Here is a 22,622-nt window from a genome sequence, read left to right as displayed (position 1 = left end):
GGAGGGTAACCTAGCGAAGCATCACCTTTAGGAAACCTTTCCATGTCCTCTGAAGGAGCCAGAGAAGCAGAGCAGCACACACCATTTCAGAGCAGTGTTCTGGCCTGTGTCTGCTCACTGTAATTGCTTTAACAGCACCCGAGGTAGGAAAGGAAATTAATATTCTTCTGCTCGTCAGCCAACTGTACTTCCCACACAGCTTGAAGGGACCTAGCTCAGCTACTACCAGTAAAATGAATCCCTTACCAGCCTGGAAAAGCATTCCAGTACTTGGTGCTGATATGCCATGAAGATGCCAAGGAATCTGGGCAGGATTTTAGGATTTTACCAAATTAAAAAACAAAAAAATCCCTTCAAACTTGCAACGTGCTGCTCAAAATCTTGCAGCATATGTTGGTGTAGCAAGGGGTAAACAGGAATATAAATATGTGCTTCAGGATACCAACATCTTCATTTAAATCCACCTTGATACAAACACATGCAAATTTAAAGCATTTTCTGCAAGGAACAATTCACCCCCTCCTCTCGTTGTAATAGATGTAAACATCTTAGCTAAACAAAAGAAGCTAAGGCACTGTCCAAACACACACCCAAGATACAGCACAGACTCTGACACAGCAAGAGGCAGCTTTAATTTAATTTAATTAGCACATCCACAAGATTCAATGTTAAAGTATATATAAAAAATATATAATTACAAAACAACACTGAAATGGGTAATTTTTTTAAAAACTATACAAATCAAAGTTCCCTGGCACTAACCTACAGAATGCCTGAATGAACAGGTGACTTGAAGAACCCTCACCCAAGAAAGCACCCTTCTCTCAAACACCAGTACCCACACAAACTAAGAATTTAGCAGGTGGGGTTATGGTGCAGGTATGGGCTGATGATGCCCATGCATCTATCCCTCATTAGTGAGCTAATTAACACACTCACCTGTCACCTCCCCATTCCACACCCTCCTCTGCACAAGCCTGAACACTCCAGCCTGCCCTGAACACAAAGCCCAGCTGGGCTGGCTGCGCTGCTCTGGCTGTGAGCCTGTGGAAATGAGGGGTGCTCTCAGAAGCCTCTGCCAGGGCAGTGCCCCTGTGTGTGGCACTGCTGGCTGCAGCCACTGCTGCCTGTCCACACGGATATTCCTCCCGCAGCCTGCCTGCCTAATTGCAGCTGGCATAGCTGCACAACACCATGGATTCCTCGGCTCCCCAGGGAACGGGAAGGATCTCCATGGAAACAGACAGCAGCACTTGTTCTTTTGATAGTATTCTGACATGGCTGTAATAAAACTTCATTTATGACAATACATTACTGTGGCTTCACTACAGCTTTTTGCAGACAAGAGCTGCCCTTCCTGCCATCCCTCTACTGCTCTGTGCTGAACATCACACATGCTGCTCCCGTGCACCAAGAAATTCTGCCATGAGAAAACGGATGCATAAGCAAAAGAGGACATTTAGGGCAGTTTTTTAACAGAACATGGGGACGTGCATTATTTGGTGAGAAACAGCCCAAAAGAATCCCAAAGCCTTGGCTGATTGCAGAGTGAGCTTCCAGCACAGCTCCTCCCACCAAAGGAGACAGGGAATACATGACCCAGAAGCAATTACACACCCAACTCGAGAGCTCAAGACCCATGCTATAACGAGACTTATTGCTACTTCCAGAGCTACAGGAGGGCACCAGAGCAGGGAGGAGAGACAAAGGCAGCAGGTTTGCCCGTGGGGTGTGCCCAGCCCAGGCTGCTGGCTCTACTGCTCTGGCTGAACACCCCTACGAAAGGGAAAAAGGGGCAACCAAACAAATCCAAATGCAGAGGAGGGACTGGAGATTTGATTTAGGACAGTACAATAGCCTGCAACAACAAGTGGAAACCATTTCCAGTTCCTTGGCTTTCAGAACATTCCAAATGGGATGTGAAGGCACCAACTCTGATGTTCTAGAAGGATGGGTTTCTCACACTGGGCACACAAGACTGGCTCTCTTGCTGCACTAGTGTGGCTGGTGGACAAATTTCACAGACAGTGCAGAATTTTATCCAATTCTTGCTGTACTCTTTGTCTCCACGAAGCCCAGCACTACTTACGTGCTCATAATTAATTCTCTGTCAGGAGTTCTTTTCAGCCATGGTGCCAGATAATACTGGCTGAAACCCAATTAAAGGTGCTGAGGTGTGCTTGGCCAGCTCCACATGGAAGTTGTCAAACGGGGACATTAAAGATGTTGAGAAAGTCCCAGAGACTCAGCAGCACGCTTCAAAGAGGAAGGCTACAAAAACTGTAAGTTTAACATTCAAAGCTTTAAAGACATTCACAGTTTTGACAGGTGATAAAAACAGACAATTTCCTTTTATGTTCATGGGCTTGTAGTCGTTACAGGCTCCTGTTCCCAGAACCTGAGCAGCAGTGGGATAAAAGTGCTGTGGCACAGAGCCAGAAGGCACCTCCTGAGCCTCCTTTCCTCCAGGCTGAGCCCCCCAGCTCCCTCTGCTGCCCTGACCTTTCCCCAGCCCTGTTCCCCTCCCTGGACACGCTCCAGCCCCTCAGTGTCCCTCCTGCCATGAGGGGCCCAGAACAGGACAAGCTGCCTCACCAGGGCCCAGTACAAAGGGACAATCACTCCCCTAAAATACAGTTGCTGAAAGTCTTTTTAATTCCGTGAAGTTCCAGGCTTCTTTGTGATACTGAACACAAGCACTTTTTAACATTTAAAAGAAAGTAAAGCAGTGACAATACACCATGACAAACTGCTTCCTTACAGCCTCCCTCTTCCCAGCCTTTTTCAAGAAAAAAGCAAGTGGGAGTAGGGAAAGGGGAGAAGAGAGCCATTGCAACACACTTTGTTAACAGTTTATTCTAGCCTATAGCCCAGGGTAGAGACACCAGGAGGACAGGCCCCCTGGGTTACCCCAGCAGGCATGGCCACAGGAGATGCCATCACTGGGAGCACAAAGTACACTTTCGAGCAGCAACCTTGGCAGACCATCATATGTTTTCCTCAAATGCTGTATTTGGCATCTGTATTGGGAAGAGAGGAAGGAAATGCTACTGAAACAAAGACGTGGCAGGCTGAGCCCTTGCAATTTTTGGCAGCAGCAACAGCTAAGCAGCTGCCAACACAGCTATAGGCTCAGCTCCCTGTAGCTGAAGTGCCCAGAGGAGGTTTTGGGGAGGAAATCATTGCTCTCCTCTCCCTCCCCCATCACTTCTTTTCTATGAAGCATGGTAGGGGCAAGAGAATAGCATAAAACACAGCAGCAAAGGCTGTCATCATCTTCAAAACAGAAGGTGTCAGGCATGAATCAAATGCATTTATTATGAAGCAACTGGACTAAGAATTGGGATGCTTGCCAAGACATTTCCAGGTGAACTCCCCTGAGAACAAGCACTAACAGAGCAGATACCTGAGAATTATAATGTTGCTTTATGCTGTCATTATGCCCACAGGAATCACAGGTCTTAGAGGTGAAATGGTGGTCAAGTGTAAGCAGTAACTGTGCCAGGTTACAGTAAGGACAGAGGTTCTGCAATATTCCTATTTTCGCACAGCAGCACTGGCTGCTCAATCCCATCTCTATTTTTATTTGCCATACTTCATCCAAAGGTATTCTTCGTTTCCTTTTCCTTTAGCTGGACAAGAAGGTTTCTTTCTGGAGAAGTACTGTGGATACACTGAGAAACCATCTCTCATCTCTCATCTTGAAATCTGGTACAAGCACTGCCTCCCTCCATGGCAAGGGAGGCACAGAATGGCTGGAGGTTCTCTGCCACCTCTCTGATCTGAACCACAGCAGCACACAGCCACACATGAACTGTGCTCATTTCAGGCCAAAATTTCAAGCAAAATCTATCAGAAAGCCAGTGTAATGTCATATACAGTCCTGGAAATGCTGGTCCCAAGATCTCGGTCCTTTTGCTTTAGACTGTCTCTCATGGGGGGTCAAATGCAACCACCAAGAGCTCCTTGTCTCCATTGCCCACTTGCCATTCAGATTTTGGAGCACAAAATGTTTGTTTTGGATTTGGTAATCAACTTCTAAAGCACATGAAAGGATTATCAATAGCGGGGGGCGGAGGAATTAAAAGCATCTTTGCTAACCATCTGTGTTTGAGTAACAGCAAGCTATAAGGGCCCAAACATACAGCATTACTCAGAGACCAGTAAGAGGCTGAACTGCCAACCAGATATCAGCTCAAACCCCTGTTACTTAAGAGACTCCACAGCAAAGCTTAGAAATAAAGCAGCTTTGGATACATGCTGTTTAACTCAGCACACACTGACATAAACAGGATATCCATATTACTGTCCAAACGGGTATTCCCCTGCAGACAAACCAGTTGGACTTTCCAGCTGTTGTTGCAGCTGCTTAGTAGATAAATGTAGATTTTACCTTTCTCCACAGTTCAGATTAAGCATTTGTTTCAGCAGACACATACAGGGTATGGTTTTGATGTTTCTGTTTATCGCTTCCTAAATTTCTTCCCCAAAGATATTCCCTCTCCTCCTCTCCTCCCACCCAGGAAAATCCTCCTCATTCCTTTCTTTTTCCACTGAGACAGTAGTGGTTTGCATTTGCATGCTGTGGACTGCACACAGTCACACCTAATCCTTAATCGTGGCCTGCAAACACACCATTTCAGCAATAATCACATCAATTTAATGGGATTTCCAAATTCTAGTTGACTACTAACTGGAACCTCTGCTCCTACAAACATTTTTACATACACAGTCCAAAAGTACCCATACAGGGGTGCATTACTCTCTCTAAACAAACTTACTGGGTTTGGGTTTGAAACGTTCACTGTACTGATTTCAGCATCACATACTGCAGGGTGTGTTCCAAGGCTTTTCTGCAGGAATACTGTCAAAAATCCACTAACCTTAAGCCATTGAAGAGCTGCTTAGATTTATCCAATAAGTAGCAAAAGTCTGTCACCGTTTTTCTCTCTGCTTGAGGAATATCATCTTCAGCTCCCCCTGATGACATGGTTTCTTTTAGGGCAAGCTCAGTCCTATGAAGATAAAAACAGCCATATCACTCAAAAATCAACGGCTGCTGTGAGCTCATCCAGACAGAGATGCACGTTCAGTTCCATGGGGATGTAACACAGAGCATGCAGTTCTCCACAGGTTACTCTTCCCAAGACTCATCAAAAAAACCAGCTGAGAATCAAGGCATGGCACTAATTATTGAACAATGCACTAGTTAACAGAGCAAAATTAAAAGTAACAGTGTTACAATAGTCACAAAATAAAATAACTCTGAGGACTGTCTTCACAAACACAAAATTGACAATGAAAGAACTGTAGCACAAACAGCACTTGGGTTTCACACTTGGACAAACAAAATCTCTTCAAATTTGCCTTCTGCAGAGGTATTTGTCCTTCAGCTGTATTTAGAGACCAGCCTCAGTTCTCTTTACATTTCATTTTCTTCTGTTACTGCTGAAAACTGTAGCTCAATGGCTCCTATTGCTAAAAAAGGCAAGTTTAGCCAGAATGCTAGAAAGTACCCTACCATCCTTCCTCGCTGCACCCTCGTGACTGTTTAATTCCATGGCCTGCACTGCCCACAAAGATACCTGCAGAGCCATTTTATTCTTCATATGAGTAAAATTGTACAACAATCACCTGAACAAAAAACTAAGATACAATGGAGATAATTGTAGTATTGAGTAAGTAAGGGAATATGAAAGCTTACGGAGGCAGAGTGGCTTCTAAAATTCTTCCTCCAAACATACACAGATATCAAATTATCCTTTTGAGCACACAAAGATGAGCTACAGATTTTGCAGCAGAAACAACTACGAAACATCTCTGGAAATGGCTGCTAGGTCTTCATCTCTGCCATGCTCAGGATTTTTGTGCAGGATAAACACACCTCTAACTGGGCACATTCAGGGCTTTTGCTTCCAGCAGCTTCTCTACCAGTTCTGGTGTGTTTCTGGTAAGCAACAGGTTTCCATTTGTGCAGCACCTCTGTTTGGATGCTGTTTGCACAAACAATTACCTACATGTCCCAGCCCAAGACAGGAAATGGCAAAGCTCACTCTTTCCAGCCATCAGGAAGCACCCAGAAGTATCTTTCAGCAACTGTCACAAAAAAAATCCTTCACAATAACTAAAGAGGCTTCAGAAATGCTTCCCTGAAGAAACACTTCATGCCTAACAAATGCAGGAGAAACCGGCAGTTTCCACCCAGCTTTTGGGGTAGGTTAGAGGGCCATCCTGCCAACCAAGCAGTCTCATGATTCCCCAGTTTAGACAAGATGCAGCCCACACAGACTTGTTTTTACACACCCACGTGACAGCCCACCAGAGCACCAGTGCAAGGCCATGGGGGCACTGCACAAACCTCCTCCTGAAGAGCTCCAGAAAAAGGTAAAAACTGTGTCTATATTGTCAGGTAACTGCAATATGGGTGTCAGAGTCCAAAACATACCACCCAGATGCCACAGGCTTTGGCGTGAGCCTGGCAAGAAGGACGTGAAGACCGTGAGCACCAGCCTGTGCCTGAACACTCACATTTACACAGCACAGAACAAACACCACCAAGTACTTAAAGCACCAACATATGAGATTGGAGTGAACAGTGAGACCTAAAAAACAGATGTCAGAAGCAGCCAGGAGGTGAATCAGGAATTTCAGCAAGAGGGACAATACCCCAGGTCCTGTGTGCTCCACAGCAAGGGTGACCTAAATCCTGCAGCGAGCCCGTGGGTTCTGCGCTCCACCGTGGCAGTCCAGGCACTCCAGAGCAGCTTCAGACACATTTGCAAAAATTGAGGAGCTTGCTTAAGTTGCAAAGTATGTTTCATACAATCTAGATATCAGTCTTTTAATTTCATGGCAGTGAATTTTATTTTACATCACCTTTAAGTTATACTACCCAACAACCCCAACCGCTGCCAACATAAGCTGTGTCAGCCCTGGCACAGGCAAATAAAACCAGCTAGGCTTTGGGGTGTTTTTTAAAACCTAGTACTTTTTGCATGCAAGGAGTTCACCAGACCCACTGTGAAGAGGCCATTTATACAATCAATAAAAGATACACAAGAAAATCCATAGCCTGCCAACGTGAAAGGTATCGGAAGGCCGGAAAAATACGTGAAGCTGGCTTTTCCAGCTGAGAGAAGGAAAATAAAATTAGTTATTTCATGCACTGGTTTTGGCTTATCATGCTCTGGAGGGGGTGGTATTTGGGGCTGTACAAAGGAAGAGCTACTATCAGGAGCAGCTCGGGAGAGGAGGAGGTGCTCCTGCACTAAGGACTGTGTTGTAATGCAGCAGCAGCACAGACAGGAGGGAGAATTATTATTAGAACAGCAAGTGGGCACAGCAAAGGGAGGAATACAGCTCCTGACACGGCCCTTTCCTAAGGGACTGCTCAGCTCCAAATGAACAATGTAAATAAAAAGCAACCAGGAGCACATCCACAACAGGGACCTCTCCTTCCCTTTGATACTAGAAGTTATCACATGGATCCCTCCTCGTCTGCAGACAGACAGTTCTCTCAGTTTTGACAGCCCAACTACACCAGGAATATCACCTACTTAATTTTGTGTTCTCTGTTTGATGCTTTTTGCTTTCTTTCGTGCAAAAGAAACTGTTAGGCTGTTTTGTATGACAATTTCTTCTTAAATAACACATTAAAAAATGCTCTCCAGAGTCTGCAGAAGGAGCCACTGAAACACTGATTTAAAAGACTGTTAGAATAAGTCAGAAAATGGTGGCTTCCAGCAGAACTTATTATTCTCTCAAAGATTTTGCCAACTCCTCAGGCCATACAAGGCAGAAAACCCGTGCTCGCCAAGCCCCACGCTTGGTGTGCCAGGTTCTTCCCTACAAGCTCTCAGAACACACAATTCCACGTTTGCTTAATGCAATACATTACTGGATTTGACAAATTCATCCCAGTGCAGCACCCAGGGTAGCAGAGCTTCACAGACACCCCAGAGGATGGCAGCTAAAGCTGGAGCTGAAGGGCAGCAGGAGCAGGGATATGGGACAGGGACAGAGGTTTCAGGTGCTGGCCAGTATTTTTAAAGTCAGATGTCACTTACATCACACACGTCTCCACTTCCCTGTGGTTTGCTGTCTCTTGGCTAAGGTTTTCCAGGCTTAGCTGGAAGGGAAAAAGAGTGCTGAAGTTAATGGTATGCACTCCCCACTGGCCCTGCCCTGGGACTCAGGCCTGCGAAGCAAGGCAGGCTTCGGGAGCCGTGAGGGAACGCTCTGGGCCAGGGAAATCAAGCTGACAATGCAAGTCCAGCATGGATATGTTCAATAAGTGCATTACATCCTCTCAGACTTGCTACACGGCCAGGATCACTGTAAGCTGCCATTCAGCTGCCTGCTGGAAGGGGAGGGTCACAGCTCCCCACCCGACGCGCACCAGCAAGGGAAACCTCACACTCTGAAGGTGCAGCCATGGTGTAACCTGAGGGCACAGGGCACAGGAGGATCTCAGGGGTCTGTCAGCTCACATATCAGTGAGCACAGGCAGAATCAGGAGCAGTTTCCTGGATGTGGCACCTTGACCTCCTGACAGAGCACTTGTACAACTCAACTGCCTTTTTTTAAGCCATCTTCTTCACTTCTTCACTTCTTCTCAGTTATGGAACCTTGTCTGGTTTTCAAATGCTTCCCAGTCCCTGCTTAGAGGCACAAGCAGTAACCAAAAACCAAAAGCAAACACACTTTGTTCATCTATCTTGTTGATATAGGATTTTCCCCAAACTAAGATGTTCCTAGAACTGCTCTTTACAGAAACCAGTGGAGGAAAACACATTCCAGTCTATCAGGATTTTAAAGCTGTCAAACCTTGAGTCAGAGACCAGCTCTCTTTCCACTTTTCATCCTGACACATCTCCCACAGCGTCACTGCCAAAAGGGGATGTGACACACAGCCAGACGCCCAGCTGGTATCTATTTCTTATCTGCAAATTACCAACACAGATAAAACTAACCTCCTGATTGTCCGTACACAAAGCCTGGAACCATCATGTCCCAAAACTCTATCAAAAACCAGCCAATCTTACCTTCACCAAGCAGGATGCCTACCTTGGCTCCCTATTTGCCTGTCCTTTTCTTCTGCAGACTGGCACACTCATGTCTCATGTTTTCTTTCAACGCTATACTGCACGTTTTGGGAAAACCATCTGTGTGTTTCCATGTGATCTGCTCAGAGTGCTAGTCCTGACAGAGCCTCAGACAACACAAAATGCATTAGAAACCAAATTCATTCCTCTCGCCAGAGTACCTAACTCTCCATCAAGAGCCACTGCCCCGAAGTTCCCAAGACACCACTCAGTTCTGCCCAAGAAACACTGAAATAAATAATTAGCAATTTCCCCAGACAGGCACTGAAATCCTCACAGCCTGCTGGAGTCAGGAATTCAGAGGGAACGGCAATGAGCAGTTATACATCAAACCACTTCTTCACAAAATGTAGGCGGGGGGGGGAAAGATTTCTTTATGATTCCAAGGTTTTTAGTAAAATTTGGAAGCAATCACAGACATTCCTCACCCCAGCCACTGCTCACCTCAGGGCACGTCTGCACTGCAGTGGCTGCAGCTCTCCCAGACACATCCAGCTCCTATTCCAGCAGCTCGCTGGATGCTGCAGGAGGCAGCTGGGAGCAGGCTGAGCCCACACCTGAGCTCCTGGCAAGGCTCAGTCCCGGGGGACAGCAATGCCCAGGGCCAGCTCAGAGAGCAACCCGAGCGTTTGTGTCCCAGCTCTGCTCGGTGCTCTGTGCACGTGGACCGCACAAGGAAAACCACACAGCCTGGGCTTTGGGGACACTTTTGTCTGAATGCCACAGTGATAAGCAACTTTAACTTAAGAAACAGAAACAAGCAGCTTTTGTATTTAACTGATAATGCTGGCCAAACCATGCTCTCTCTGCCTGGATGTTTGTTTACTTCAAAGGGCACCAAAGAGAAATGAATTACCGACTTCATATACAAATTACAGCGTGGCTGACAAAATCACCTGCAAATGTAACTAGGTCTAGCAACTACCTCCTATTGGGAATTCTCCAAGAAACTGGTTTTCCTACTAAAGCACACATTTTTAAAGCTAACTTGCAAAAATACTGCTACCTCTAAAGATTAGGCAAGAGGGAAGTCACTTAAAAAAAATAATCAAAAGACACAAACCCCAGTGAGTCTGTGTATGAACACACCCACACTCCAGGGCCCGAGCATCAGGGCCGGCAGTTGCTCCTACAGGGACAGGGAGCCTGGTCCCACATCGAGCTGGATTGATCCTTCCTTTTGCATCCCCATAAATCCAGCTCTCCCCAGCGCAGGGCAAGCTGCCACTGCCCTGGGGCTCCACACATTCTGAGGGGCTGGCCCCATGCTTCCTACAGCACAACAACTTTCTTCTGGCTGTCCTTCCCTTTAATAGACGCACTAAGCACATTACTTCAACTTCTTTTGAATTTTGTGAAAACTACTCACTAGATGATCTTCAGGACCTTTCCCCCTAGAACAACAACAGTTACATCAGACAATGGATTTAAAAGCTGCTTGGAGAAGAAAAAAAAAGAGGAAGCCTGATCGTGCAAAAAGGGAAAGGAGCAGGCAGGGGATAAATAAGAGAACAAGATAAACCCACGCACGCACATTGCCCAGCTGCACGCTGCTGTGGCCAGTGGAAGGGGCAGAGAGCAGGCACTCAGTTACACAAGAACTGTTACACAAATTTTATTACTGCAAACTGAAAGTACTACTCTCACATGAACGCATCATTCCTTCCTCAGCACATCAGAAGATGAGAAGATCTGCACACAGCCTCACGATAAGAGCTCGAAGTTAAGGGGAGCTGCCACCTCTGCATTACCTGTGAAGTCTCTCAGGAACAGTCTCATGACTTCCTGTAGGAAAATAGGCAACACCACAAATTCAACTCCATTCTGAGTCAAATGAGTCGGAAAAGCCAACATGCAGTGTCAATCCCATTATTTTAACTTCAAGTAAGTGCTTTGTCTGTAGAATCAGGCTTTCCATACGTTTCAGACGTATTTAAAACTCCTTTCATTGCTAAGGAGCACACCTGTCTGTAACCAGAACTGCAGTTTTGGCATCTTTCCTCTCAGAAACATGCGGAGGTGCTCATTAACATCGTGCCATGGAAACCGTGCAGTCCCTTCCTGCCTCCTACACTGAGATCATGGAAGCCACACCTCACCAGCAGACTCCTCTGAATTCACTCTGGGAGGACTCACTTTGAACACAAGAGACATGATCTCACCATGGGATGCACGTGGCCTTCAATCGCCTGCAGAACACAAAACTTTCGCTTCTCTTCTTTATGCTTCTGCCACTGACAATTTGTTCCAGCTTTGTCTGTTCTGCGCCCTCTGTGATCCCTCTTTCACTGCAGTTCACGACCTTTTGTGTATAGGATGAACGAAGGGCACAGGCTAAAAATGTCATCACAGTTGGGCCTCTGCTCTTCTACTGACTTCACTGGTTTGCTATTAAAAACAGGCTCAAGCTCAAAGTCAGACCAAAGAAGAATTTCTGGGTCATCAGAGTCTAGGAATCTCCAGAAGATGGTGCAGAGGCAATGTGCAAGAGGACATAAGTGTTTCTTTTCATCCAAATTCAAATAATGAATCTGTCGTGTTGCCTGCATACCACCTACATGATACTTAGCAGTCATTTGCTTTGTATGAAAGAGCAAGAGGAAGAAAACCATCAGGCTGGCCCACTCTTGGCAGGGGTGGGAGGGTAGAAGGGAGACAGAAAAACACCATCAGCTGTGGCAGTGAGCTGTGTGTATTTACATTTCACAGGCTGAACTATTTAGTGGTTTATTTACACACAATGTTCTTGGAGCAGCTAAAATGCCAGTTGTGTTTTATCTCGATTTTGTGGCAACGCGCATAAGCCACAGAATCATAGCAAGAGTCTGCAAATGAGAGACCAACCTCCTACATCTGGAAAAGCACATGAGCCACTGTGAGAAAGGAGAGAGATTTTGGGAGCACAGGCACAGCAAGGGCTGAAATGCATTAGTTATGACAAGACACCAAAATACAACCCAGGGACTCGAAAGCAACGACCCAGTCACAATGCAAGAGCTCGTGCTGCAGGGACTGCACATCCCAGGGTAACCCTCACAGCCCAGCCAACCTCCGGCACGGCACAGCAGCCCCGGGTCCCTCCGGCTGCCCCTCCATGTTAGAGTGAGGAGGGAATTGCAGTCAGCTCCATTTTATGCACATTTGATGGCAAGACGCCAACACAACTGTTGACTGAGCCAAATCTGGGCCCCCTTGAACTAAGCAATCACCTAAAGCAGGGTGGAAAAGCACATGCCTCTCGCCTTCCCAGCAGCCAAGTTCCTGAAAAGCATCCCAGTTACAAGAAACATTTTTCTTTCTTTCGTCTGACAACAACTGATGTTTTAACTCTTTTATGCACACTCATTAATGTGAAATGAAACAGCTAACACGGAGCTGCATTGTACAGCAGTGGGATGGAGAGGCTTCCTTCCAGCCAGCCAAATGATTTACTGGCTGGCCCAAATGGCAGCTGAGGCCAGTGCCCGATCTGGAGGGCAGCTATCGTCACACTCTGCAGCCTGTTCCCATCCTTGGCCAAGGTGCCAGTGGCTGCCTTCCAACTGGAACTGTATTCTGACAAAAGGGAACGCAGGACAAGCTTGGGAAAGCTTTCCGATCCCTTCGGTTCACTTCTTCCCTCCAAACCAGTGTTTGGTGGGAGCTGCCAGCACGCTTGGGAATTGCACGGAGAGCATCACCACTCTGGGAATTCACCTTCCTGAGCAAGGACTGCTCCTGAGCCGTGCCTCTGCCTCGCAGCAGAGAAATCCCTCTGCTGACTTCTGCTTTAATTATATTTCAAAAACTCAGCTTCTCGTCTGCGTTCCGTTATATTAATAGCAATAATTAAAAATACTTCAAACAACAAGTCCTCTAAACCTGCAGCTCCATCCAGGCTTTCTGGCACTGCACACTTCCCCTCCTGACTGACATCCTCAGGGAGCCAGATTGATGGTTACTCTGCTCCATCCCTGCTGCAGGGCTGTGCTGCGTTCTCTCAGCACATGTAAGCTGCAAGGTAATATTTGTGTTGGCAACTTCCTCACATACTTTACAGAACCAGACCTCCATCTGACCCTCAGTGCAGCTCCCACACACAACTTGGTCCACCCCTTTGAACTGTCTCCTCTTGCTGCAACACACGCTCCGTACCATACCTCTGTTTCCAGCCTGTTTAAAAACTAAACAGCTCGAACAGAGCTTTTGTGCTTCAACAGTGCACCTCAGCTACAAAAGCCAAGCCTGCAGAACGTTCTTATGCAAGAACACCAAACAGAATTATTATAAAATCTGCATGTACAGGTCCTGGTTGTCGTTCTCCCAAGACTGCTCCAAGGAAAGCAATCATTTTTATGAAAAAATGAGAACTGTGTAAAGTTCTGTGTGAAAAGCCATCAACATCCAGGTTTTTATGGTCAGAATCCAATAGCTGCACTGTGCTTTAGGGGACTAGTGGGGGTGTTGGGGGTTTTTGTTTAATATCAGCTCCATTGCAGCTCTCTAGGCAGTAACACCACCTCAGAACAGACTTTCACACCAGAGATCTTCCCTCCTTACCCAAACCACACCAAGCACAATATAAGATAAGCCAACAGAGTAACGTGTCCAGATAATCCAATGAATTCCCATTATCCATCTGTGCCGCAGCAGATCAGCAGCTCCACTGAACGCCGACAGAGCTAAACCGGAATGAAAGTGATGCAAGAAGAGGGGAGATGCGAGCGGCACACGGCAGCGAGGCAGCTGCAGTGCGAGCAGGGCACTGTGCAGAGCATCATGTGACAGCAGAGCAGCCGCTGCAGCCCCCGGCTCCCACCTCCCCAAACCTGCGCCCTCCCTGCAGGGCCACGCACACCACCACCCGATTCCGACGCTGAACTGACTCGGGTTGGAAGCTTCTCGACGTTCTGAGTCGTTGCACTCCATTTTTATTACTTCCCTCCACAAAATAAAACAGGGACACAGAAATGATTAACAATGAGCTTCATGTTCCTCCCGCTGGAATGCACTTTCAGCATCTTTATCACTTGTAGATCGACTTTCTCAAAAGAGCACAGAGCACGGTATCATTCTTACACTCAGAGCACAGCCCAACCAGACATCGTTGTGATAGAATATTCCCTTGTTTGTAAGGGACATGGATTGCCAACTGGATTTTGATAGTGTGTTGTAGCTACATTTCAAGACAGAACAACGATCACATTCTCCTCTGTAGAACAACAAAATATTCCCTCTCTCCATATAGTTTCTGTGTATTTCCTGCAGCAAAGGACCTGGCCATCACATTCGTGACTGTCTGTATTGCTCTGGCAGCCCAGGATGACTGGAGAATAAATCTCTCTGCTCATGGTGAAGAGACTCTCTCTTTCTTTCATTTAACATAAATCATGGTCCAAATTATCCAAAGATCTTGAATGAGACTGTACCAATCTGATCTGAAAACGAAGCCTCTTTTTCCTACACACACGATCCCCAGCAGCGCACCAGGCTGCCAGAGCGCTTCCTCCACCATGCCAGGGACAGCACAGCCACCACACCACGGGGTCAGGCGGGGTGAGGAGACCCCAGGCAGGAACTGCAGCTGCAGATCCCACAGCAAGACCCACACCAGGATGATTCTCTACTATTTGGAAACACTGCTAGGAACACAGCAGCCCCACTGCCCGCAGGAGCAGAGGGAAGCACACACATTCCGGGAGACTCACTGACATTTTAGTCTTCATATGGTCCCACAGCGCTGCTCTGCATTAGCTGGACAAGATGCCATGAATTACAGGTTGCATTTGGCTAGCTTGTGCAAAATCCAGATTTTTTTTTTTTTTATATTAAGGGGTCCATTTTGCAGGTCGGAGACTAGAAGTGCTTGGCCCAGACACAGCTAAAGCATAGGAGCTTGGAGCCTGGTTATTAAATGAGAGACGTGCAACTCAGACATTGGTGAAAACAAGTCCTATTCTGTGGTGGGAGATTAGATCTAGAGCTTGAAGGTTTTAACAGGTTACGGACATTTTTATAAGGCATGAAATTTGAGGGGATGACACAACATAACAACCATCCAGCTCCTGTCCCCAAGGGCATCTCATGTCACCTATTGTCCAAGACACCTCTCTGTACAAAAACAAACAAAAACTGGTGACAAGGGACCTGCTTGCGATGGAAGTTTAAAATCAGAACGACCCCATGACGATCCCACCAAACCGGCAGCCTGGACAGCCAGCACTGCACAGAGCGCTCCGGTAAAATCCCGCAGCGCTCCATCCCGACGGGCTCGCCTGCCGGTACCGAGCGCCGCTACCTGTCAGCGGCTGCCCCGCAGCGCCGGCCTCGCCCGCGGCGGGCGGGAGGAGCGCGGGCACCGGAGAAGTTCACCGGAGGGAGGGGGTCGCTCGGGTGGTTATTCCAGCTACGCTGCCAACCCAGGCCTAAGCGTTAGACGTGTCACATCGCGTTCCTCCTCTCCCTCAGCAGCAAAGACGGCGGCGAGCACGGCGCTGTGCCGCCGCCGGGCCTCGGCAGCTGCCGCCCCCGCCGCCCCTCACGGCGGCACCGGGCACGGACCCGCCGCGCCGCCGGGGGATGCTCCGCGGGGCCCCCCGCCCGCACCTGCCGCCTTACCTGGGCTCCCACGCGCGGCGGGGCTCCTCCGCCGGGCCCGGAGCTCCGCGGGGGCGACACCGCGGTGAGGGGCGCGCCGCCGCCGGGCCTGCCCCGAGGCGCCCGCAGCCGCCCGCCGCTCCCGCCCGCCCCCGCCGCCGCCCCGCCCGCGTCCGCCCGCGCCGCCGCTCCGCCCCCCGCACCTGGAGGCAGGGCCGGGGCGGGGCAGGCGCTGCCGGGCCGTCCCGCTCACCGTCCGCACCCGCCGGTCCCGACCACGGTCCCGGTCCGGGCGCGGCCGCAGCGCCGCCGAGGCTCGGGGGAGCGCGGCTGCCGCCTCGCGCCGGTCCGCGCCGGTCCGCCCCGCCCCCCGTGCGCTCCTATTGGCCGCGCGCCCAGGCTAACGGCGAGAAGGCGTTCTGATTGGCTGCGCCGGCCGTCAATCGACAGGCTCCGCCCTCCCGCGCGCTGCCGGTGAGGCGCGGCGGCTGCTTGGATACGGCGGCGGCGCCGCGGGGAGCGAGACCGGCCCGTCTGTCTGTCCGTCTGTCCGTCTGTCCGTCCCGTGCGGTCGCCTGCGCGCACGGCCCTGCCCCTGCCCCTGCTCCGCGGTGCCGCGGCGGCCGCTCCCCGCCCCGCCCGCCATCACGTCCCCATCACTGCCGGTGTAAGAGTGCCGCACCTCGGCCAGCGTGAGAACACCGGCTGCGCTCTGACCAGGCTCCGGCGGCTGACAGAGAGCGGGGGCGGCAGCCGCAGCACCGAGCGGCTCCCGCGGGGCTGCACCCCCAGAGCCCGGGGCCAGCCGTGCCTCCCCCGCCCTGCCTGTCAGCGCCCCGGCCGGGACCACCGTGCCTCCCGCGGGGGGCGCGCTGCGCGCGTTGGTACGGTCCCGGCCGCGGCCCCGCCCCTGTTCTGCGCCGCTTCCGTCTTTCCGCCCCGCGCCGCCCGCCATGGTGAGAGCGCCGGGCCGCGCGTCGGGAATCCGCCGGCATCCCGCGGGAACGGCACCGGGATCCATCGCCATCCCGCGGGAACGCCGCCCGGGCATTCCCCCCGTCCCACCGGGACCGGGAATCCCGGCAGTCCGCCGCATCTCACCGGGCCCTGGGCCCGCACATTCGCGCCGCGGGGGCTGAGGGGGGCGGGATGCGGGATGCGGGCGCGGGGGTCGGGCGCGGGCACTGACGGCCTGTCCGCCGCCCGCAGGCCAAGATCAAGGCCCGAGACCTGCGCGGGAAGAAGAAGGAGGAGCTGCTGAAGCAGCTGGAGGATCTGAAGGTGGAGCTGTCGCAGTTGCGCGTGGCCAAAGTGACCGGCGGGGCCGCCTCCAAGCTGTCCAAGATGTGAGTGGGGCTGGGGCCGAGGGGAGCCGGGCAGGGGCCGCCGAGTCCCGGCCTGCGCCGTGCCTGAGAGCCGCTCTCGCAGGCCGTGGTGGCTGTGTGCTGTGCAGAAAAAGCCTAAAAGCCCGCGTGGAAGAGCAGCACAGCTCTAGGCCTGAGGGCCGGTGTGTGTCTGTGCTCAGAGCAGCTGAGCCGGGCGCTGCCGGCGTTTGCTGTGTGCGGCACAGTGTAGGGGGTCCCGGGCACACGCGGGTTCTGTTCCCCGGTTCGGTGCGTGGAGCTGCTCCTGCAGGCTGTGCTCAGATCCCTCTGTTCCCCTCCTGCAGCCGAGTGGTGCGCAAATCCATTGCCAGAGTGTTGACTGTCATCAACCAGACCCAGAAGGAGAACTTGAGGAAGTTCTACAAGGTAAGGACGGGCATTTTCCACAAGTGGCCTTTACGCTCTTGCCGTTCGCGATTACAAAGTTTGTGGGAAGGATTGCTACTTAAAAGCCTAAAACTCAATGAAAAACTAATTTATCTTCAGTTTAACGTTCTCTGGTCATGGTTGCTTTGTTAATGCAAGAATTCTGCACGCTTGGTGCGAGTCTGCTTTTGCAGGAGAGTCCTCTGGCAGCATCCCTTCTCTGGGGTGGGGTGGACTTGCTGGGAGATGTGGTTTGCAGAAATGCAGATACTCTTATTTTCAATTTGATCATCTCACAGGTGACCAAGGAATTCTTTAATTCTTTACGGTTCTGTAATTTTTAGAATATCACTCCCTGGAGTTTGAATTAGATCACATTGGGTGGGGAAAAAAGATGTTTTCAAGAGGTGCTGGATAAGTGGGGCTTGTGAGATGAGGCCTTACTCACACCCGAGTCAGAGCTGCTGCAAAAGCTCCAATCCACTCGTGTTTCCCAGCGCAGAGGAGTCTCCTGAGCCCCGGGCTGTGGTGATAGGCCCAAGGAAGGGGGCTGGGGCAGTGTCTGAGCTCAGCTGCTGCGTGTCTTTGCCAACAGGGCAAGAAGTACAAGCCCCTGGATCTGCGGCCCAAGAAGACGCGCGCCATGCGGCGCAGGCTCAACAAGCACGAGGAGAACCTGAAGACCAAGAAGCAGCAGAGGAAGGAGCGTTTATACCCGCCTCGGAAATTCGCCATCAAGGCATAGCCCCAGCCAGCTGCACGCTGGGCACGGCTCATTAAAGGGAGTTTGGTTTGGAAGTGTCGCTGGTGCTTTCTTTGGTGGTGGGTAAAGAACTCCTAAAGGAGTCATCAGCTTAATGGAGGGAAATGGGAGGATTCACAGACACTGTGCAACTGCTGATGAAAATACAGACCTGGCAGTTTGCTTTCCTCTGAGGAGCAGGCAGTGGGTGGGTACAGATCCATGAGGCTGGTTCATCTAAAGGTGTAAGAAATATGTAACCTGAGATTGATGTAGAATGGAAGCTTTTCACAAATGTTGGTAGTCAGTTGATATTTATCACTATTTATCACAGTTTGAAATTTTATCTTGAGCCAGTGTTGAAGGGTTAATAGGAAAACATTAATTAGCTGAGCGATTGTATAGGACATCGTGGAAACTTGAGAGCTCTTGGTTCAGATCCCTGGGCAGCTCACATCCCCGAGAGCCCCCTGGGGGGATAGTGTCAGGCCAGGTGTCTGTTCTCTGCAGGTGCTGCTGAGGGCACGTCAGCCCAGGGTGTGAGAAGGGTCTGAGCTCCACAGGTGGCACCTCTGAACTCCCAGGGCATCCGTGGCCTCACAATTCCACACTTCTTTATACCTGCAAAGCACAGCACGGGTTAAAGGGTTTGTCTTTGTCCCCCATGGAGTTCTTTGGGACTCAGAGATGGAGCTGCAGTTCCAAAAGCCTTTTTTGGTCCTGATTGTGAGGCAGAGTTCCACAGTGCTGCTGGAGCGTGAGGGCTGCAGCACTCATGGTTCGTATTAGTGCAGCCAATGCATTCGAACATGAAAAACTCCCCATCCATTAGGGAGTTCCTAGATTGGATCCAGATTCTGTTTAGGAAAAATATCTTAATTCTGCTCCCTCAATTAAGGATTTTTAAGCCTCAAGCTAGTTTTATCCAGAGAGGCCTCATCACGTGGGGTGCAGGGAATTTCCCCTGCCTGGTGGCACCGCGAGGGGTGGCTGCGCCGTGATGTCACCTGGGCTGTGCCGTGGCTTTGTGGCTCTGTCTTTGTTCGGATGGGGTGGATGGGACGTGTCTGGCAGCGAGAGGAGCCGGGCTGGCACGGCGCTGGGCCGTGCGTGTGGGAACTGCTCCTTGGCTGGGCTCTGCTCCCAGGCAGGCAGGGTCACACAGGGCTGTCTCCATGGCCGGGCGTCCTGCTGGGGCTGGCAGAGCTGCTCCAGGGGAGCATCAGCTGCTTCCCCCCAGGAGCAGGAGCCCCCCGTGAGGATCCCAGATCCACACGCTCCTGTGCCACGAGCCTGATGGAAACAGGAGAGGGGCTGGCCCCTGTGCTGGGAGCAGGGCAGGCTGGGGCCGGCGGCTGCTGCCAGATCGTGCCTGGCTGCATTTGGGCTTCTCTTTGCAGAGCTGCGTGCCCTGTGCTGCTCCAGCAGCGTGGCTCAGGGGAGCCTGGCGGCTCTGCCAGCATTCCTGACGGCCCAGCAAAGCGAACACGGCCTGAGCTCTGCACTGCAGAGACTGGTGGCAGTGTCAGGGTGTGCTCCAGGTGTCACCACCCGCCCCAGCCACAGGAGCAGCTGCAGTGCCGAGAGAGGATCTGCTGTCTCAAGGATTCCATCAGTACAGATCACTGGCATGCCAATCAGGAGGGTGGGAAACACAAAAATGGGGAAAAGCCCCAGCTGAGCAGGCACTGGACATCCAGGAGCCATCCCCATGCTGAAGTGGGAGGCAGCACTGGAGAACAGCCCAGGCTTCAGTTTGTGCACAGCCCACAGCAGCCATTTGAGGAGGTGAACATGTTTCTGGCACTGCACTAAATCCTGGGGCTGAATTACTCCAACCCCCATAGCTGTGTGACAAAACCAACCAGTCTGGCCCTTCCATCAGAACTGCCCTGTCCTGTCACGGGAGACATCCTGCAGACAAGCAGCCCTTTAAGTGACCAGGAACAACAGAGTGATTGAGAGGACTCAGAGGTGAAGTGATGAGCTTCCTTCAGGGCACAGGTGGAGAACACTCTTGTTCCTGCTGTGAGAGCAAGGCAGAGCCTGTCCTGGCTGGGGTCTCTGGTGGTCTGTGCCGATTCCCTCTTTACCAGCCAGCCCCCGGAGGGTGCCCGTGCTGCCCCAGCTCCCCGGCAGAAGCCGCTGCTCTCAGGGCTGAGTGAACGCTCCCCAGCCTCGCTGGTCCCCAGAGGGAGGGAGGCCAGTGGCAGGAGCCCCCAGCGAAGGCCACCCGCTCCCCGGAGCACCCCAGTGTTGTGCTGCCTCTGTGGGGACCACGCAGCATGTCCCCTGTGTCCCTGCAGGCTGCGTGGCCCCTGTCCCCCCGTGCCTGGGTGTGGGTTGGTCTGGGACCCGCCGTGCTGCGGCGCTGACCCCGCGCAGCTGCCGACGCCAGCCCTGGGTTTAGCACCGGTGTTTGCAGAGCGTCAGAGCCTCGGAAGCTCAAGCTGTTTATTTGCTCCTCGTAACTGAAGATGTCCCTCAGCACTGGAGAGGTTTCCTGGGAAAAGACGTTCTTCAACAAATAAATAATTTCCCGGGTGGGGATGAGGACGGAGGAGCAGCTGCTGGCTGGCTGCAGGGCACGGCCCGGGGCTGGTGCTGCCGCAGAGGGAGCCCTGGCCCCGTGCCCTGGAACACATCCAACGGGACCAGATGTTTCTGCCCAGCACAGCGGGACCGGCCCGGAGCGGATGGTGTCAGTGGGAGCTGGCAGCACCCACCCCTGGACCCGATCCTGCATCTGGGGCAGGCCCTGGGGCTGGGGGAGGAGGGGCTGCAGCGGGGCAGAGGCAGATGTGAGCTGTGTAACAGAGTCCTTTAGGATGGAAAACACCCTCAAGACTGAGTCCAACTGTAAGCCAAATATCGCTGAGGAAAGCCTAGGACCCACCTCCCTTGGCTGGCGTTCGCTGCAATGGACACAATCCCCAGATCTCCTAACGCTCCTGGCATTGCTGCTGTCCCCGCTCCTGTCACCTTCCTCTTTCAGGACAGTCCTGGGCTGCTGCCCTGAGCTGGTTTCTGCACACAGTGGGACATGTGGGCAGCGGGACATGCAGGGACATGCCGAGCGCTTTGTGGGGCAGGGAGCTCGGGAGCAACCCCCTGGGCAGCCCCAGTGCCCTCAGCTGTGCCATGCTGGAAGAGCTGGCCCTGCGTGGCTGCCTCAGCTGTGCCGTGCCCGGCGCAGGCACGCTGGAAGAGCTGGCCCTGCGTGGCTGCGTGCGAGCAGCGCGTCTGGTGCATCTGGTGACCGCAGGCCCCAGGCTGTGAGGCCTGGCAGGAAAATGCCGTGTCCCGCTGGCCTCGCAGATGGCCTGGGTCTGCCCGGGGCAGCCGCCCGCGCCCGGCCCTGAATGCCCGTTTTGTTGGCCAGCCCGGGGGAGGACTTGCCCCACGCTGCCCGCTCCTGCCGCTCCATGAATGCGGGCAGTGTCTGGACACAGGCGCGGCGCGGCAGGGCTCGGGGCAAAGGTGGCCCTGGGGCTCCCAGGGCTGGGGGTGCTGCCTGCTGGGGCTCCTGGCTCCCAGCCAGGCTGGCTGTGCATCCGTAGGGAGATGGAGAAGCCCCTGCATCAGGCTGAGCCGAGCCTGGCCATGAGCGCCCCTCGCTCCGTGCCGTGCCGTGCTGTGCCAGGGAAGGGGGGTCTGCAGGTGCACCCTGCCACCCCGAGGGGCTGCCATGGCAAGACCAGGGTGCTGTGGAGCTGGTGGTGTAAGCCTGGGAAAGATTTCTGTTTCCACTGGTGAGTGAGTCAGCGGCGGCACCGCCAAGGCCCATGGCTCCCCTCCCTTCCCTCCGGCCACCGCCACCGCCCACCACCCGCTGCCCAGCCCTTTCCCACAGCTGCTCGGGGTCGTCAGCCTTGGCACCTGTGTCCCCATGTCACACCACGTCCCTGCACCTCCCTGCAGCTCCTGGAGACTGACCAGAGGCCCTGGTGGCACCAACGTTCTCCCCCCAAACATGTCCCAGCACGGGCAGCAGATGGGTGGGGGCACAGCATGAGGGCTGTGGCGCTGGCACTGAGCCTTCTGCTCCCCGGGGATGACCTGGGGGCTACAGGCATGGCTGGGCACCATGTCCCAAGCAGAGCCCTCTGCCAAGCCCCTGGTCCTGGAGCCTGGCGGTGCCCAGCTGAGCTGCAGGGGATCCAGGCAGAGGCAGCTCCTGGGGTGGAACAAGGACTGAAGCTTTGGTGCACCCTCAGTGGGTGCCAACAGACTGCAGCCATGGGCAGGCTCTGGCCGGGATGCCGCCTGCCCGCTGCACATCCTGCCCACCCAAAGACTGGCCAGCCCCAGCCCAGTCAGCCCCGAGACAGATCAGCACCGGGCCGGCACCGTGGGGAGAGCAGGACGCCAGCCTGGGCAGCGGGGCCGGGAAGGAGGCAAAACCACCACAAACAAACCAGCCCGGCCAGTAACTGAGACGGGGAGGCG

At 52.4% G+C, this 22,622-nt stretch overlaps 2 protein-coding genes across 8 annotated transcripts in view; one reads left to right on the top strand and one right to left on the bottom strand.

The window, feature by feature from the left end:
* Positions 1–16,483, bottom strand: part of SCAI (suppressor of cancer cell invasion) — a 38,262-nt gene extending 21,779 nt beyond the window's left edge. Inside the window, exons 1-4 of one of the 7 annotated variants that reach the window (XM_038156341.1) lie at positions 16,363–16,483; positions 8,067–8,128; positions 6,667–6,764; positions 4,884–5,015 (exon numbers count right to left, since the gene is read on the bottom strand). In XM_038156341.1, the coding sequence (XP_038012269.1) occupies positions 4,884–4,990 (107 nt within the window). In that variant the 5' untranslated portion in view covers positions 4,991–5,015; positions 6,667–6,764; positions 8,067–8,128; positions 16,363–16,483. Of the gene's footprint in view, positions 1–4,883; positions 5,016–6,602; positions 6,765–8,066; positions 8,129–15,701; positions 15,837–15,883; positions 16,042–16,362 lie in introns of those variants that run through there. The other 6 variants (XM_038156342.1, XM_038156339.1, XM_038156340.1 and 3 more) reach the window with 6 other exon arrangements.
* Positions 16,484–16,496: 13 nt separating this feature from the next.
* On the top strand, positions 16,497–18,229 carry RPL35 (ribosomal protein L35). Its single transcript, XM_038156343.1, has 4 exons — positions 16,497–16,636; positions 16,890–17,026; positions 17,350–17,431; positions 18,027–18,229. Exons 1-4 carry the CDS (start codon positions 16,634–16,636, stop codon positions 18,174–18,176), a joined length of 372 nt encoding a protein of 123 aa, XP_038012271.1. The 5' UTR covers positions 16,497–16,633; the 3' UTR covers positions 18,177–18,229.
* The last annotated feature ends 4,393 nt before the right edge of the window (positions 18,230–22,622 follow it).

The sequence above is a fragment of the Motacilla alba genome, chromosome 17 (assembly GCF_015832195.1).
Source record: "Motacilla alba alba isolate MOTALB_02 chromosome 17, Motacilla_alba_V1.0_pri, whole genome shotgun sequence".
NCBI classification, from domain to species: Eukaryota; Metazoa; Chordata; class Aves; order Passeriformes; family Motacillidae; genus Motacilla; species Motacilla alba.
Note: the sequence above shows the minus strand (reverse complement) of the source record. Positions and strands in the feature narration are given on the sequence as shown.